This window comes from Misgurnus anguillicaudatus, chromosome 24 (genome assembly GCF_027580225.2).
Source record: "Misgurnus anguillicaudatus chromosome 24, ASM2758022v2, whole genome shotgun sequence".
Taxonomy (NCBI): Eukaryota; Metazoa; Chordata; class Actinopteri; order Cypriniformes; family Cobitidae; genus Misgurnus; species Misgurnus anguillicaudatus.
The window spans coordinates 10,097,948-10,115,963 of NC_073360.2; the positions used below are offsets into that span (position 1 = coordinate 10,097,948).

Below are 18,016 nucleotides of genomic sequence, written 5' to 3' on the forward strand. Positions count from 1 at the left end.
GGAAAGCATTTAGATTAAACCAGGACTAGGTTTAGTTATATTAGGACATTTAAATAGTAAAAAAAACTATTCTTGAGACAAAACAATGGCACTGATATATGTAGAGATGTCAGAAAAAAATCTGCATTTTAGTCTGGGACTAGGATAAACCGACCTGTTGTGTTCCTATATCAATGTGATTTTGTGGTCAGAGACAGATGGATCCACTCATTGTGTTTCTGCATCACAGTTCAGGAGCATGTGGACCGTCTCATCCTCACAGTTGCTTCACTTACTCGCATCGATGCATCTGTGAAAATAATAGAAACATAAACATATTTTTACATTAAAATACTGTAAATACTTAAGTATGCACCCATACTTAAACAGAACAGAGAGATTCATTTAAAACAAGACAGTATACACACAACACCAGTGTCAATTAAAAGCTCATTATCAATTTCTGAATATCTTTATGCGGCCGAATGTAGAAATCCCTCTCAGACGAAAGTAAGATGACAAAAATGAATGCAATGCCGTTACAGTCATCGGCGACAGATCCTGGGATGCAAAGTTGAAGGTTTTGATCATCACAGATTTCATTGCTTCTGGTTGATGGCTGCAGTCATCATTGAGCATCACGCTGAACCGGAGCTGAGTCTGGAAACAAAAGCATGAGACATGCAGACAAAACAAACTGATGTTAGTTTGGAGGCTGCTGATATATAATGTACAAGTTTTACAGTAAGATAGATGTGTGTTTGGTTTAGGTCAAGCTCACTATTGAAGCATAAACATGTTTAGGTAATAAATCAGGTGAACGCTTGGTTAAACAGACGAGTCTCGATCTGACTGATCAAGTGTGTCTGACTCCCTAACAAAGGAAGGTCATTCAATAGAGATAAACAATGTACAAAATAAACTTTAAAAAATAATGCAAATAAATCAACTAACAAAACATGTTAATAATTCACTGTATAACACTTCTTCCTTTCTTTCTTTGAATCTTCTTCATTGCTGGAGGTTATAGAGTTATACAGTATTCAGTTATACAGCTGTCTGTCTGTCTGTCTGTCTGTGGCCATTTGGGAACCATGGGGAAGAAATCCTGCAACTCATGACGTCTGCTTATTAGTTAATGTTATTGCAACTGGTGCTTAGTTATGACAATAATGTTAAATGTTATGTTGAATTGTATACCTGTATTTTAAGCTTGTTCACTGTACTCATCTGTAATCTATCCTGTTTACTGTTACTATTATAGAAGAATTGAGAAGTCCAATTTTTTAACATTTACATTTTTCTAATTTATAAGTTTACACACATTCATATCACAGCATCCTCAACAGATTACTCTTATAAACATGGAGAGGACAAAGCTGTGACAGACTTCCCCTATCACCTCGATTATAAAGCTCTCATTTCTGGTCAACTAAGCCTGGTCCCCGAAGAGGTTTTAACATTTAAATTTGTTGATTGACAACAACTACAGGATGAGATTTTAAGATTCAAATAGATCAAAGAAAAGTATTAACAATAAAATCCAGCTTACTGAGTAATCAAAGTATTAAAAACAAACCCAGATCTCAGTTTTAAATACTTGTTAACCAATAATCTCAAGTTTCAGGTGTGTACATAATATTTAATTTGTATTTCAGGATGGGGGGTTGCTTCATTTTTTTTGTCTTCTCTGACAAAACTTGTCTGCTGAGCCAGCGGGGAGGATCTGGTCCTGCCGAGAGGCCGGGGCCTGGTCCTGCCGAGAGGCCGGGATCTGGTCCTGCCAAGGGGGCGGGGCCTGGACCTGCCGAGGGGCGGGATCTGGACTAGCTGAGAGGTTAAAAACAGACAGAGATTTAATGCATGCATATAACACAACAATTCACAAATAAAATTAGTTAAAATGCACAGATATTTAATACATGCACATTAAATTACTTCTTAACTTAAAATTGGCACTAGTTATGATCAGAGCGATGGTAAATTTCTACCTGTGAGACCAGCGGGCAAGAGCTAGACTTGCCGAACGGTCAGGGTCTAGACCTGCCGTAAGGTCGTGGTCTGGACCTGCCGAGCGGTCCTGGTCTGTTCCTGCCGAGCGGTCGGGCCTGGACCTGCCGAGGGGGCGGGGCCTCGACCTGACGAGGGGGCGGGATCTGGACCTGCCGAGGGGGCAGGATCTGGTCCTGCCGAGTGGGCGGGATCTGGTCCTGCAGAGGGGGCGGGGCCTGGACCTGCCGAGGGGGCGGGATCTGGACTAGCTGAGAGGTTAAAAACAGACAGAGATTTAATGCATGCATATAACACAACAATTCACAAATAAAATTAGTTAAAACAAACAGATAGTTAATACATGCACATTAAATTGAACTTAAATTAACTTAAAATTGGCACTAGTTATGATCAGAACTATGGTTAATTTCTACCTGTGAGACCAGTGGGAAAGAGCTAGACCTGCCGGGCGGCCGGGGTCTGGACCTGCCGTACGGTCGGAATCTGGTCCTGCCGAGCGGTCGGAATCTGGTCCTGCCGAGCGGTCGGGCCTGAACCTGTCGAGCGGGCGGGGCCTGGTCCTGTCGAGGGGGCGGGATCTGGTCCTGCCGAGGGGGCGGGATCTGGTCCTGCCGAGGGGGCGGGGCCTGGACCTGCCGAGGGGGCGGGATCTGGACCTGCCAAGGGGGCGGGATCTGGACTAGCTGAGAGGTTAAAAACAGAAAGAGATTTAATGCATGCATACAACACAACAATTCACAAATAAAATTAGTTCAAACAAATAGATAGTTAATACATGTACATTAAATTTAACTTAAATTAACTAAAAATTGGCACTAGTTATGATCAGAGCTATGGTAAATTTCTACCTGTGAGACCAGCGGGAAAGGGCTAGAGCTGCCGGACGGCCGGGGTCTTGACCTGCCGTACGGTAGTGGTCTGGTCCTGCCGAGCGGTCGGGACTGGACCTGTCGAGCGGGCGGGCCCTGGAACTGCCGAGGGGGCGGTGCCTGGACCTGCCGAGGCGGCGGGATCTGGTCCTGCTGAGGGGGCGGGATCTGGACCTGCCGAGCAGGCGGGGCCTGGTCTTGCCGAGCGGGCGGGGCCTGGTCCTGCCGAGGGGGTGGGATCTGGACTAGCTGAGAGGTTAAAAAACAGAGAGAGATTTAATGCATGCATATAACACAACAATTCACATATAAATTAACATTAGTTAAAACAAACAGATATTTAATACATGCACATTAAATTACTTCTTAACTTAAAATTGACACTAGTTATGATCAGAGCGATGGTAAATTTCTACCTGTGAGACCAGCGGGAAAGGGCTAGACCTGCCGGGCGGCCGGGGTCTGGACCTGCCGTACGGTAGTGGTCTGGTCCTGCCGAGTGGTCGGGACTGGACCTGCCGAGCGGGCGGGCCCTGGACCTGCCGAGGGGGCGGTGCCTGGACCTGCCGAGGGGGCGGTGCCTGGACCTGCCGAGGGGGCGGTGCCTGGACCTGCCGAGGGGGCGGGATCTGGTCCTGCTGAGGGGGCGGGATCTGGACCTGCCGAGTGGGCAGGTCCTGGTCTTGCCGAGCGGGCGGGGCCTGGTCCTGCCGAGGGGGTGGGATCTGGACTAGCTGATAGGTTAAAAAACAGAGAGAGATTTAATGCATGCATATAACACAATTCACATATAAATTAACATTAGTTAAAACAAACAGATATTTAATACATGCACATTAAATTACTTCTTAACTTAAAATTGACACTAGTTATGATCAGAGTGATGGTAAATTTCTACCTGTGAGACCAGCGGGAAAGGGCTAGACCTGCCGGGCGGCCGGGGTCTGGACCTGCCGTACGGTAGTGGTCTGGTCCTGCCGAGTGGTCGGGACTGGACCTGCCGAGCGGGCGGGCCCTGGACCTGCCGAGGGGGCGGTGCCTGGACCTGCCGAGGGGGCGGTGCCTGGACCTGCCGAGGCGGCGGGATCTGGTCCTGCTGAGGGGGCGGGATCTGGACCTGCCGAGTGGGCGGGGCCTGGTCTTGCCGAGCGGGCGGGGCCTGGTCCTGCCGAGGGGGTGGGATCTGGACTAGCTGAGAGGTTAAAAAACAGAGAGAGATTTAATGCATGCATATAACACAACAATTCACATATAAATTAACATTAGTTAAAACAAACAGATATTTAATACATGCACATTAAATTACTTCTTAACTTAAAATTGACACTAGTTATGATCAGAGCGATGGTAAATTTCTACCTGTGAGACCAGCGGGAAGGGGCTAGACCTGCCGGGCGGCCGGGGTCTGGACCTGCCGTACGGTAGTGGTCTGGTCCTGCCGAGCGGTCGGGCCTGGACCTGCCGAGCGGGCTGGCCCTGGCCCTGCCGAGGGGGCGGGATCTGGTCCTGCCGAGCGGGCGGGATCTGGTCCTGCCGAGGGGGCGGGATCTGGTCCTGCCGAGGGGGCGGGATCTGGTCCTGCATAGCGGGCGGGATCTGGTCCTGCCGAGCGGGCGGGGCCTGGGCCTGCCGAGCGGGCGGGGCCTGGTCCTGCCGAGCGGGCGGGGCCTGGTCCTGCCGAGCGGGCGGGGCCTGGTCCTGCCGAGCGGGCGGGGCCTGGTCCTGCCGAGGGGGCGGGATCTGGTCCTGCCGAGGGGGCGGGATCTGGACTAGCTGAGAGGTTAAAAAACAGAGAGAGATTTAATGCATGCATATAACACAACAATTCACATATAAATTAACATTAGTTAAAACAAACAGATATTTAATACATGCACATTAAATTACTTCTTAACTGAAAATTGGCACTAGTTATGATCAGAGCGATGGTAAATTTCTACCTGTGAGACCAGCGGGAAAGGGCTAGACCTGCCGGGCGGCCGGGGTCTGGACCTGCCGTACGGTAGTGGTCTGGTCCTGCTGAGCGGTCGGGCCTGGACCTGCCGAGCGGGCGGGCCCTGGTCCTGCCGAGGGGGCGGGATCTGGTCCTGCTGAGGGGGCGGGATCTGGTCCTGCCGAGCGGGCGGGGCCTGGTCCTGCCGAGGGGGCGGAATCTGGTCCTGCCGAGGGGGCGGGATCTGGTCCTGCCGAGGAGGCGGGATCTGGACTAGCTGAGAGGTTAAAAAACAGAGAGAGATTTAATGCATGCATATAACACAACAATTCACATATAAATTAACATTAGTTAAAACAAACAGATATTTAATACATGCACATTAAATTACTTCTTAATTTAAAATTGGCACTAGTTATGATCAGAGCGATGGTAAATTTCTACCTGTGAGACAGCAGCGTGCGGGGTCCGGTCCTGCCGAGCAGGCGGGGTCCGGGTCCGGTCCTGCCGGGCGGGCGGGGTCCGGTCCTGCCGGGCGGGCGGGATTTGGACTAGCTGAGAGGTTAACAACAGACAGAGATTTAATGCATGCATATAACACAACAATTCAAATATAAATTGACATTAGTTAAAACAGATATTTAATTCATGCACATTAAATTACTTGTAACCTAAAATTGGCACTAGTTATGATCAGAGCTATGGTAAATTTCTACCTGTGAGACAGCAGTGTGCGGGGTCCGGTCCTGCCGAGTGGGCACAACACGCTCCTCACGTGTAGGCCAGCCCAGAGGACGCACAACCTGGACTGGTTTGTCCTTACCTCTGCTTGTAAAACTCGGCTGTAAATTAAAGGAAATAGGAAAAATGAATTTAGACCACTTAAAATTGGCAGTAGTTATGATCAAAGATCAGGAAAATTCCTACCAGTGAGACAACAGCGCTACGTGGAGGCAGGAACCGCTGAGGGTGCAGGGTCTGGACCTGCTGAGCCGGTGCGACACAACCCTCAAGTGTGAACCGGCCCAGAGGACGCACAACCATGACAGGTTTCTGCTGTAAAAACAAAAACAATGCATGTAGACTACTTACAATTGGCATTAGTCATGATCAGAGCTCTTGGTAGAGGTTAAAACAAAAAAATATTTAAACATGCACATTAAATTACTTCACTTTAAATTGGCACTAGTTATGATCAGAGCTGTGGTAAATTTCTACCTGTGAGACAGCAGCTGGCGGGGTCTGGTCCTGCAGAGCTGGCGGGGTCCGGTCCTGCAGAGCTGGCGGGGTCCGGTCCTGCAGAGCGGGCGGGCTCCGGTCCTGCCGAGCGGGCGGGCTCCGGTCCTGCAGAGCTGGCGGGGTCCGGTCCTGCCGAGCGGGCGGTGTCCGGTCCTGCCGAGCGGGCGGTGTCCGGTCCTGCCGAGCGGGCGGGCTCCGGTCCTGCCGAGCGGGCGGGCTCCGGTCCTGCCGAGCGGGCGGGCTCCGGTCCTGCCGAGCGGGCGGGCTCCGGCCCTGCCGAGCTGGTGCGACATGACCCTCGAGTGTAGGCCAGCCCAGAGGACGCACCACCTGGACAGGTTTCTCCTGTCCGCTGCTTGTAAAACTCGGCTGTAAATAAAAGGAAATAGGAAAAAATGCATGTAGACTACTTATAATTGGCACTAGTTATGATCGAAGCTCTAGTAAAACTTTACCAGTGATACAGCAGCATAAGGTAAAGCCCGGAACTGCCAAGCGGGCGAAGGCTGGACCTGCTGAGCCGGTGCGACACGACCCCAACGTGTACGCCGGCCCAGAGGACGCACAACCATGACAGGTTTCTGCTGTAGATATTAAAAAAACAGGAAAAATGCATGTAGACTACTTAAAATTGTCATTAGTCATGATCAGAGATCTGGTAAAAGTAAAACTCTAACCTGTGACACAACCACAGACAGACTCCTGCCAGGTTCCAGGGCCTGAGGATGCTCAGGCTGTGCAGAAGCTGATAAGATTTTAAAAACAATTGTGCATATAAGAAAAACTGATAGCACTGCTTGGTAATTGAAATGAATTTTTTTATAACTTACAGATTTCCTCTGCCAGAAGTGGTCTGGAGGACCCATCGCTAGATGTGTCCTCCATTAAGGCGGCTCTACTACGTACAGGCACTCTCGGTGGTATACGTGCCTGTACAGTAGGAGCCACATGATAACCTCGACGTCGCTGTGTAACCCAGACAGGTCCCGGGTGTATGAGAGGACGTACAGGTCTATATATAAACATACAATTATTCAAGGACTACACAATTGCTGTTTACATATTTGTTTTAATAAACACGGCTAAAACAAATATGGCAAATGATTAATAAAACAAAAGGTTAATAATAGCTGAACTCACGAAGCGTTAGATCTGGGTGTTACACGTCTAACGGTCACTCCCACCTCCTCATACCTCTCTCTGACAGGCCGCTGTAAATATAACAAACTGAGAATTAACAAATTATCATTAAACTACTTTTAACTTAAAATTGGCTTTAGGTATGATTAAATTTGAACCTGCGCGATGTCAGCAGAGCGAATCCTGCCAGGGTCCAGACGACGGAGGACAAGCTTAGGGTATACAAAACCTGATAAGCAAGAACAAAAATTACAAGTTTAAGAACAATTGTGAAGCCCTCAAATGTAAATAAATATGTATCACAAAATGTAAAACTTACGCATTCCCCTAGCTTGACAATTTGTGGAGACATTACGGGACTCAACTAAAGAACAATCACTTCGAGCATGCAACGGCCTTGGTGTGAACTCCCCAAAATGTGTCCGACTGGGCTGTAAATGCAACAAACAGAGAATTAATATATGCATTCAACTACTTTAGTTACTTTGCACTAGTTATGATCAGGGCTCTGGTAAACTCTAACCTGTGAACCACAAGTGGGACGCATTTGAGGAGTCACTCTCAGAGATCGTGCAGTACTCCGAAATGAAGGTCTGTAATAACAAAGAAAAAACAAACGTTTCCTTCAGCACTCATCTGAATCATTACAAGCCCACTGACATTATCACACAGGGGTACCCAAACTCGGTCGTGGAGGTTGTGTGTCCTGCAGAGTTTAGCTCCAACCCTAATCAAACACATCTTAATAAGCATACTAACTAGAAACTGGGCGAGTTGGAGCTAAACCCTGCAGGACACACACCCTCCACGACCCAGTTTGGGTACCCCTGCATTAACAAGTTCATGAATTTCAACTGATTATTCTTTATATTATTTACTGTGAATGTTTTATGTTACCTTTTAGTGCGACAGCCGTTTACTGTCCCAGACATCCGCTCCGAAAACCTCATGAGAGGTCTTCGGGGTTGGGCATCTGGACCTGTATATGAAAAGCAGTTCATAAGTTTTACAGTACAAGAGTAAAGGAAAACAACAAGATAGTTCTTTCTTCCTGTATATTGTCCAGAAGTGTCCATATGAGATTCAGACAGGTGTGAGAAGGACATTCAATGTCAACAACATTAACAACAGAGTTTTACAGTCAATTTCACTATAAAGTGCCTTTTGCTGTCCTCAGAGTCATCACAAATATAATCCAAAATAATGAAATTCTGAGGTTCATTTATAAATGACCAAACATTTACGTACATTCAAGTACAATGATCTCTTGAAATATGTTTTTGATTGAATGTATGCGATTTTGGCATGCCCCAGACACTGCTTAGCTAACTTTAGTGAGTGTTAAAAGTGAATAAATGACATCATTTTTAAAACTTTTTGATTTTTCTTATCGTCCGGAACAAGTATTTTAATAAAAAAAACAAGTCATTTTTATAATTTATATTCAATTTTCATTATAACATTGAGCATTTTGCACGGGTTCCTGAAATTGCTGTCCACGCTGTCATTTTGGGGTAATGTAGCTTAAAGGTGCAGTGTGTAATTTTTAGAAGGATCTCTTGACAGAAATGCAAAATAATATACAAAACTATATTATCAGTGGTGTATAAAGATCTTTCATAATGAACCGTTGTTTTTATTACCTTAGAAATGAGGCGTTTTATCTACAAACACAGAGGGTCCCCTTACGAGGAAGTCGCCATTTTGTGCCACCATGTTTCTACAGAAGCCCTTAACGGACAAACTTTTTTACTAAGTTGTCTCAGACGGTGACATGTTTTTCCGGTGGCGGCTACCATAGCGTATGCATTTTAAGAGCAAGGGGTGAGCAGTGGACTGAGCCGTTGGTTGCAATTCGCAACCTCACCACTAGACGCCGCTAAAATTGACACACTGCACCTTTAAATAATTCTAGTTGCTAATGATATAATATATCTGAGAGGAGTCTAAATCCAAATGATAAAACTGGTTTCACAAATAAATTATAGCATGAGTCTGTAGCATGCCCTGACTAAAATTTGATTAAATTATTGTCTGAAGAAATACATTCACTATAATTGTATGAACAAATATAATCAACTTTCATTTTTAACAAGTATTTGGGTTATAAATTTGAACAGAGAATACCGTACAAATAAAACAAACACTGCATTTCTATAATAAATAACAAAACAATTACAAAAATCACAATATCTTTATAATCTGATACACAAGTTTATATTAATTTAATTTCCATTCAGACAAGTTAACGTTACACAGATAAAAACCAGCCAGCCTGACTATCTTAAACCAACTAATATCATCCTGACCAACTAAAACCAGCCAAAAAAAGTGTTCAAAACGAACCAGCATGATAAACCAACTATGACCATGCTGGAAGACTAGCTAGAGCTGGTTTTTTCAGCAGGATACTGACTCACTTACAGTTCATGTCAAACTCTGATCAGCACAAATATAATAAACACATCTCGTTTTACTGTATAGTTAATAACAGAAGAAATTAGTTTACTTACAGGTCTCCAGCGCGGTGTCAGGTGTCAAAACGGGGCATTCAACACGATGAACCGGGTTCACCTCGGACCCCACAGCGAGCATCGGTGGACGCTCGCTACAAGGTCCGAAAGCTCCCTCCGGTTCACCGAGTTCCTCCCCGTTGTCGCTTGTCTCGGGCCGCGCGAACCCAAAAAAGCGCAAGACGCTCCCAAACCAATTAAAGAGACCAAATAAGACCCGCGCGATCAGCCCGCCAAAGAATGGCGGACTGACCGCAGCGGGCCCACTTGGTCCTCGATAACTCTTCATAGTAAAAGAAAAATCGCTAACAAAAAGTCGCTATCAAAATCAACAGCACTCGCCTAACAACAAACCCACGAAACTATGGTAACTCGCGCGGACTTATATAGGGATCTCAAGTGACGAAATAATCACCAAAGCGCTCTGTCACGGTTACCGTGAGTGACATCACAATGTGGACGCTAATAACGCTGTGCAGAGTGTGACAAACTATTTACCCCAATAAAATACATTTTCTTGTTTATTGTATTGACCACAAACAAAAAGATTTAAAAAATATATCTAATGCATATAATTTGCCACAGTTTTAAAGAGTTTGACTTTTATTTGCATGCACAAAATATTATTATTATACACACTATATATCATATCACGTGTAATGCAGAAACATGGAATCAGGCCCTTATGTAGATGCATTTAGTCCAGTTCCACTTGCATATTTTGTAGTAATATGTAAGAGGGGGCACCTGCATTTAAATTGCGTTTTGCTTTAAGTTCAGAATAATAAAACACGTAAAGGTACTCAAAGAAACTACATTTTACACGGAAAGGGGTCTACATAATCTTACTGGTAACATTTTAACAAATACACTGTAACCAATAATTCACCGCAGTCTCTGCGCTGTTTTCTAATAGATAAAGAAACCTTATACAAATGTGGAAACACATTATACATGTATTCATTTGACCAGGTATTGTCCAGTATCACACCATGCATTTTTCTGACAAGTTTATTTACCAAATTAAATTTATGAAACCTATGTGCTGACTGTTCATTACATCCAGAGCCCAATATACTGCAAAACCATGACATTTACCATCTGTTCATTATATCACTGCACAAGACCCAGAGCTGATCATGACACTTTACATTTTAGACTCTAAAAGTTCTAGATCAAGAGGGAATTCATTCAAAGCGAATGAATATATAATAAAACTAAAAAGCATTAAAACACTGTAATGTAGTAAGTGCTGAAAGTACCATGTTACATCGTGAATATAGTCACAAATAAGGGAGACTGTTACACAAGACTTAAATGCAACTTTAATTTACAATTTACTGTTTCAACCCCCCTACAAAAGAACTGCACAGTAGAAGTAAGAGAGCAGTGAAGGAGGAGATGGGGAGGAGGAGGGATGCCTGAAAAGTGAAAATGGTTTTGATAAAATATATCAAAATATTTTGGTATTGCAAATAAACTTGTATGTATTTTACATTATGAAATAGAAAATAAAATGACTGAAAGAGAACAAATGTGTTTTACCCCTATTTAAAAAAAATTTAGTGGGTCTAGGCTAGATTACACTTGTCTAATAGGTTGTGGAATGAAAAGCCCTGTTTTACACAACAAACGTCTCAAATTTTAAATTAAGTTGTTATAGAAATGCAATTGACAGACATTACATGAAACTGATGGCTGATGAGATGTGGGGATGATGCTGGGTCAGAGTTGAATCTGTGCATCTTAGCAGATCAGAGTGGTTCATCCTAAATGCTGCATGAAGAAGAGAAAGGATTTAAAAAGATGCTAAAAAATTTATTGTATCAGAAACATTGAAATATTTCTCACAAATCAACTTTGGACTACCAACCCCAAATTAATAATAATGCAATTACATGCAAACAAACCTGTTTGTTTACATCAAGTTTGATACATCAAGATTCTCACAAAATTTTAGGGCTAGCTTAATGGTACGTTTACACCAACCGTGTTTCAGGCGTCAAATCACGCCTAGTTTGCCGCATGAACAGTTTGAATGCATTCGCGCGTGTAGAGCGGAGTAGACGAGCAAAAAGCAAGCAGGTCAGAGGCAAACTCCGCTTCTTGTGGGAGGGGCAAGTGCTATGCGGTTGTCTGTTTGCAAGATGACTGATGTTGATCGTGGATTTATCGATAGAGTTACTAGTTTGTATTTGGTAACCTTACTATAGGGGGATAATAAACGGCGCGGGTCGATAAACGGCGCGGGTCGATAAACGTCACGTGACTCAAAAGTGAAATGTGTATTACGACTTACCAGGTTGCCCAATGTCCGCACTGACACTCTTCCAAGCAAGGTCCTTTTTATTCCTGTCTCTATAGAAATAAGAACTTGTGTCGTATAGCTCCAGGTGACTACTCACGGACAATATCAAGCATTACTTCATGTTGAATAAGTGGCTCCGGGCGGGGCTGCCACCACAGCAGCAAGCAGGCTCCTGATTGGATAACGCGGCGCAAAGTTACGCCAAAGTAAAAAATTTTCAACTCGGGCATCAGCCGGCAATTCGCGTCAAACACAAAATGCACAAAAAGCTCCAAAAGCACCATTCGTGCATACAGCGGCAGACGCTAAATTCGCGCAAACTAGACGCGCGAATATGGCGGAAACGCATCTTCCGCGCCAAACGCCCCATCCGCGCCATGAGACATCCATATGCGTGTCAACGTGTCTTCACATTGACTTAACATTGAAATCACTCGCGCTTCACGCCTCTACCGCGGTTGGTGTAAACGCAGCATAATACCACAGTTCTGCCTATTCTTCATATTCTGTGTGGGGTTAGTTTGCAACAGGGACAAAAATTCAATTTTCATAAACATTACCATTCGTTCACTTGAACTGACTTTCAAGAGCACATTTATCTAACACAGTCTAATGTTTTTTTTTACATTAAATATATATAGATTGATATATTTTTATTTTGGAGATATAAGGACAAATGTCTACTTGCTGCCTTCATCCATGTGATTAATCAATGATTGTGTTAAAAACATGGAGGTGATAATCAGGTGATATAAATATGCTGCATTACAGACAACTCGGATTTTGGATGTTATGTCATTATATATCCTGCCTCCGACCTCAATTCGTTCCAGTCAATCACGTATCACATTTGCATGTTAAGCACATAAGACGTCAGAGGTTCGGGCACTTGTGCCAATTATGGCCGAAAACAGTTACTGGATATTTTAACATTCATGTTCATATATATTACGTGCTGTAATAGTTTAAAGTTTGTTTGCGGTTCATGTAAGGCTGTGAAAGGCTAGCCACACCTTGTCTGCGATGTCAAATGACACATCTTGCTGAGGTCGGTGTTGATCGATCTGTCCCAAGTTGAGAGGTCGGATACCCAACTTAGTTTGCCGTTCTTTCGGGTTTGAGGTTGATAAAATCCAACTTTTAAGTTGTTTCGAACACAGCTTTTTTTCACAGTCTCCAGTTCAGTTCTGTCTGTAACAACATAACACAATAGGAACATCGTCACATCAGACAAAGTATATTGTTTATATTAATTGCACATAAAGAAAAACAAAACTATGAAAAACATAAAAGATCAAAATCAAGATCAAAAGTGGACATGGTCTTTAAATAATAAACCCAAAATGTCTCTTTGTAAGAGTTTTTGATATCTCCACCACAGTTAGAATTCAATACTTTCTCAACACTTATACATTAAAGTTCAATATTATGGTTGTAATCAATTAAATGTGATGCACTTTTATTTAAAGATCATATCCCATTTGGGTTTAAACGAAGATTTGGATCTTTCATGCCACGAAGGCATCATGCTAAAACATCTGTCCTTGTATTGTTTGATTAGAAAAACAGGTCTGAGCACCTAAAGCTGGAGAGCATGGTGAGGGTGTTGATTGAACTAGATCTAATGAGCCCTAGATCAAATAATTAATAATTTTTTTATCTGTCCTCTCCTATTTCCAAAAAAGGCACCTGCAACTGCTATAAACGCGTTTGGTGTGGTCGGCCCCTTTGAAAACCAACCAGACTCATCCGACATGTTACAGCTGCAATTCGCAACACAGCTGCCCTCCAGTCCGTAACAGAGGAAAAAGACCCTGTGTTACTTTTTGGACCCAGTGTTAATTTCTGGGCTGCAGACTTTCTTTTATCCTGGTACAGTTAAATTCTCTGTATAGAATATACAGTCATCAATGTTGCAGTTAAAAAAGATTTACCTCATAGTAGAGACAACTGTAGCATAATGATGGTCTTCAGAAGACCACTCATGCTGGCCTTGATTCAGAGGATGAAGAAGACTATCAAGCATCAGAGCCAGCTAACAGGTGGATCAAACATCAAGCCAGATTTCTGCATGAGTTAGGTAAGCAGAATAAAAGACACTTTAAATAAACAATAATAAAAGTTTAATACTTTAAAATTTAGGAAACTTATTTCTTTCAGAATCTTTTGACGATATTGCCAAATGCAACAAATGTAAAAAAGGATGCTTTATGACAGCAGAACCCAAGCAGTGACTTTTTCCTGGGTAGACGAGAATTTTTTTTTTGTGAACACCCATCTAACAATTAAGGTATAAGATAAAGTGTTGATCCCTTCATTCAGGTTAAAGTATGGGGTAAGTTGACGGTTCTACAGGTGGCCATCTTAGACGTGTCCTTCTGAGATTTCGATGTTAGAGTCCTTCTCAAAAGCTAAAATGAGATGGATTAGTTTGGTGTCCATGGCAACATTATAATGGTTTCCGCCCCAGTGGTCATGGCATGAAAACTTTAAAGAGAGAAGTTGAAAATAAGCAATGCATCACTACAAAAAAGGGTATTACAAAATTCCAATACTGCAGTACAGTGAATAAAAGTCTTTACAACATGAGCAGTTTAACCTTACGTGATTAAATTAAAACAACAAAAAAGAAAACAAGCAGATTGAGATGTCCTTCGACGATACTTGATGACGTAGCAGCCGAGACATATGCAGCCCTCCTAGGACGCAGCCTTATGTTTTGGATATTTGTATAATGTACCCCCTGACTGTACTTGTATTTCTTATTATTAAAAAAAGGAAAATAATTTTAAAATGAAGTAGCTTTCCGTTTGAGAAACACCCTACGTCGTGGCGCGAGGTCATTTTTAAGTCACGTGACCACAATATTTTTTTTCTTCGCAAATATTTTCATTAATAACCTGTAACGTTAAGTAATAAAATGTTTGTACACATTACGTTCCCTTTCATTTTGTAATAGTATAATTTTGGTTAAGATATTACTAATATAACTAAAACAATTAATAAATTAAATGATGAAACCGCTTTAATAAAACAATGTTAACGGTTTTGAATGGTTTAAAAAACAGGCCTGACTTACAGTAACGTTATGCCTACATAGGCTACGGGCCATTTTACAGATCATAAGAACTTAACTTAACCAAGTCGGGGCGGGGAAGGTTTGAGACATTAACTCAATTAAACTGGCTGGTTTATTTTTTTACGGTCTATGGTTTATCCCCACCAGCGCTGAAAAGTAAGGCGTTAAAACGTGGCTTCGGGACTTTGCAGCGGCCTTGATAGCATTGCATTGATAAACGTTAATAAGGTTTAAATCAAGTAAATAACATTAATATACGACGATCATTCTGTTGATCGACTAACGTGCATGCATAACATATTTTCTTTTAAAATTGTTGCCTTACTCCGCAGTCAGCACCGTTGCTTCACCCGTTGGAACCTCCAACTAACGTTAGTTAGTTAGTTAAATCACACGATGTCAAAAATCGAGTTGGAAAAGAACAATAAAACGTTTTGCAATCGTTCGACACGACACCCTGAATCTGCAAAAAACCGAATGAGCTTACACCTGAATGAACGCAACGTTGAGTGCAGGCAGCCCACGCATCTCTCTCGACGCGGATCTGCGCGTGACATCAAAGTACCGCGTGTTCAAACCGTTTCCGGGGCTTTCTTATGACTCTCGCGGTACTTTGATGTCATACCACGTGCCATCTGCGCATCTGCGGTGTTAAGTCAAACACACCTGAATGTGTTTGTTGGCTGCACTCCCTTGCGCTCAGTAGGTTTAAGCGCGTTACGAAATAAATGTATTAAATCTTTATTATATAAATAAATAAATATTGTAATAAAGATCTTTACAAAATTACTAGCTGTCATAAATAAATTAATATTTGATTTGAAACATCAGTTTACTAAATTTCCCTCAAGTCATAAATGCCTAAATAAGATCAAAATGGTAGAAATACAACAATGTATATTTGACCAATTCAGCATTTATTAACTATTGCCTTTTTAAATTGTCTTCAGAAAGTTATCTACAGCCACACATGTAATGTTAACCAAAGTTATGATGATGAAAAAGGATTGACAGGTCAGTAAACAAACAACAAAAAGGTAATGTCTTAATAGATTTCTGCTTTTGTTACTTATTCGTTATACATCATTTGAATTACATAGGTTAAATCAAACGTTAATAATTATAGAGTTCCAACCAGGGCTTGACATCTATTGTTTTTCGATAAATGCACGAAATGAGTAAACAGTGCTCTGTTCAGATTGTTGTCTCACTTAAAGAGCACCTATTTCATGACTAAAACAAGGTTATTTTGTGTATTTGGTATAATAAATGTGTTTGCGTGGTTTATGGTTAAAGGATTAGTCCATTTTCTTAAAAGAAAAATCCAGATAATTTACTCACCACCATGTCATCCAAAATGTTGATGTCTTTCTTTGTTCAGTCGAGAAGAAATTATGATTTTTGAGGAAAACATTGCAGGATTTTTCTCATTTTAATGGACTTTAATAGAGCCCAACATTCAATACCCAACTCAACATGTAACAGTTCCTTTCAACGGAGTTTGAAAGGTCTACAAACAATCCCAAACGAGGCACAAGGGTCCCACCCAGCGAAACGACCGCCATCCTTGACAAAAATAAAAAATATGCTCTTTCAAACCACATCTTCTCGTCTAGGTCCGGTCCAGCGCGACCTAACGTAAATGCGTAGTGACGTAGGGAGGTCACGTGTTACATATATAAAACGCACATTTGCAGACCATTGTAAACAATAAACTGACACAAAGAGATTAATTAGTATCAGTTGACATACAACAACGTCGGAACGGTCCTCTTTCAACACATGTAAACACTGGGGCGGAGTTTCGCGTTCGTCTTCTGTGACCTCTTGACGTCATGATGTATTGAGTGGGGTCACATCAAGCATCACGACCGTATCTAGACGAGAAGTTGTGGTTCAAAAGTGGACACCTTCTACTTTTCTTGTCAAAAATGACAATCGCCTCACCAGACAAGACCCCCACGCCTCGCCCGGGATCGTTCACAGTCCCCTGAAACAAAGTTGAAAAAAAACTGCCAAGTGTTAAGTCAAGCACCAAATGTTGGGCTCTATTAAAGTCCACCAAAATGAGTGCAATTGCAAAATTACATTGGTTGGACTCAAACTAGAACAACGCTTTTATTGTTAATCTCAATAAAACATGCCCTTAAATCTAATGGGGAAAATATGTTTTACTTTTAAATTTGTTTGTGACTCTCATAATTCACATTTCTGCTTCATATTAAATAAATCATCAATGTATCCTTATACATCATTATCGCAATACTTAATGTAAATTATCTTGTCAAGACGAAATTAAATATGACCCGGACATGTTCTTAACAAGCTTTATGAGATCAACCCATCATATGTCAATCAATCTGTTAAAGTTAATAAAAATATCAGTAAACACCACCAGACGGCACCATTTGCCAACTGAACGGTCCGCAGTAACAATGGCACAGCGAACATCATGTTAGTGCTTGTTAAAATATGACCTGACAGAAACATAGATATTAAGCTTTAACATATTTAAAATAATAACAATACTAATAAACAGAAAGACTTAAATGTAACATTACTGTCAGTAAAAAACATTAGTTTTTGTTAAATATATGTAAAATCATGATATACTGCTCTAACATGATATATTAGTACTTAAAAAGGAATAATTCACCCAAAAATGAAAAATATGACCTTTATATCATTATTTTGTTGTTGCTTTTTTGCTTTGGGCATTATTATTGTATTTACTGTTATTTTTATCTTGGTTCTTACATGTAAACCGCTTTGAGGAGTAGCATTGAAAGTCCCTATATATAAAATGAAGCAGGAACACTTTACTTGAAGGGGTGTTCATAATCATGACATGACACGTGCCATGAACATGAAGGAGATTTTATAGACGTTTATAAGTGTCATTCATTCAATTATGTCATTTTTAATGCAAAGATGACATTGCTC

At 42.1% G+C, this 18,016-nt stretch overlaps 1 protein-coding gene across 10 annotated transcripts; it reads right to left on the reverse strand.

The window, feature by feature from the left end:
* Positions 1-174: 174 nt before the first annotated feature.
* Positions 175-16,983, reverse strand: LOC129438813 (uncharacterized). 10 transcript variants are annotated; one of them, XR_012367570.1, is made up of 24 exons: positions 13,929-15,392; positions 13,008-13,185; positions 9,687-11,462; positions 8,071-8,152; positions 7,697-7,766; positions 7,493-7,604; positions 7,332-7,402; positions 7,174-7,244; positions 6,864-7,045; positions 6,711-6,778; positions 6,489-6,617; positions 6,013-6,402; positions 5,722-5,850; positions 5,511-5,636; positions 5,239-5,349; positions 4,802-5,071; positions 4,221-4,634; positions 3,760-4,053; positions 3,278-3,595; positions 2,841-3,110; positions 2,406-2,675; positions 1,971-2,240; positions 523-1,809; positions 175-289 (listed from the first exon to the last, which is right to left on the reverse strand). XR_012367570.1 is itself a non-coding variant. In XM_073862837.1 (24 exons), exons 4-23 carry the CDS (start codon positions 9,973-9,975, stop codon positions 2,010-2,012), a joined length of 3,897 nt encoding a protein of 1,298 aa, XP_073718938.1. In that variant the 5' UTR covers positions 9,976-11,462; positions 13,008-13,185; positions 13,929-14,481; positions 15,563-16,983; the 3' UTR covers positions 181-1,809; positions 1,971-2,009. The 10 variants fall into 10 exon arrangements, 9 of the variants coding, with proteins under 9 accessions (XP_073718938.1, XP_073718941.1, XP_073718939.1 ...); XM_073862837.1 differs by adding an exon at positions 15,563-16,983 and having other exon boundaries at positions 181-1,809; positions 13,929-14,481; XM_073862840.1 differs by adding an exon at positions 15,399-15,556 and having other exon boundaries at positions 181-1,809; positions 13,929-14,061.
* Positions 16,984-18,016: the final 1,033 nt, after the last annotated feature.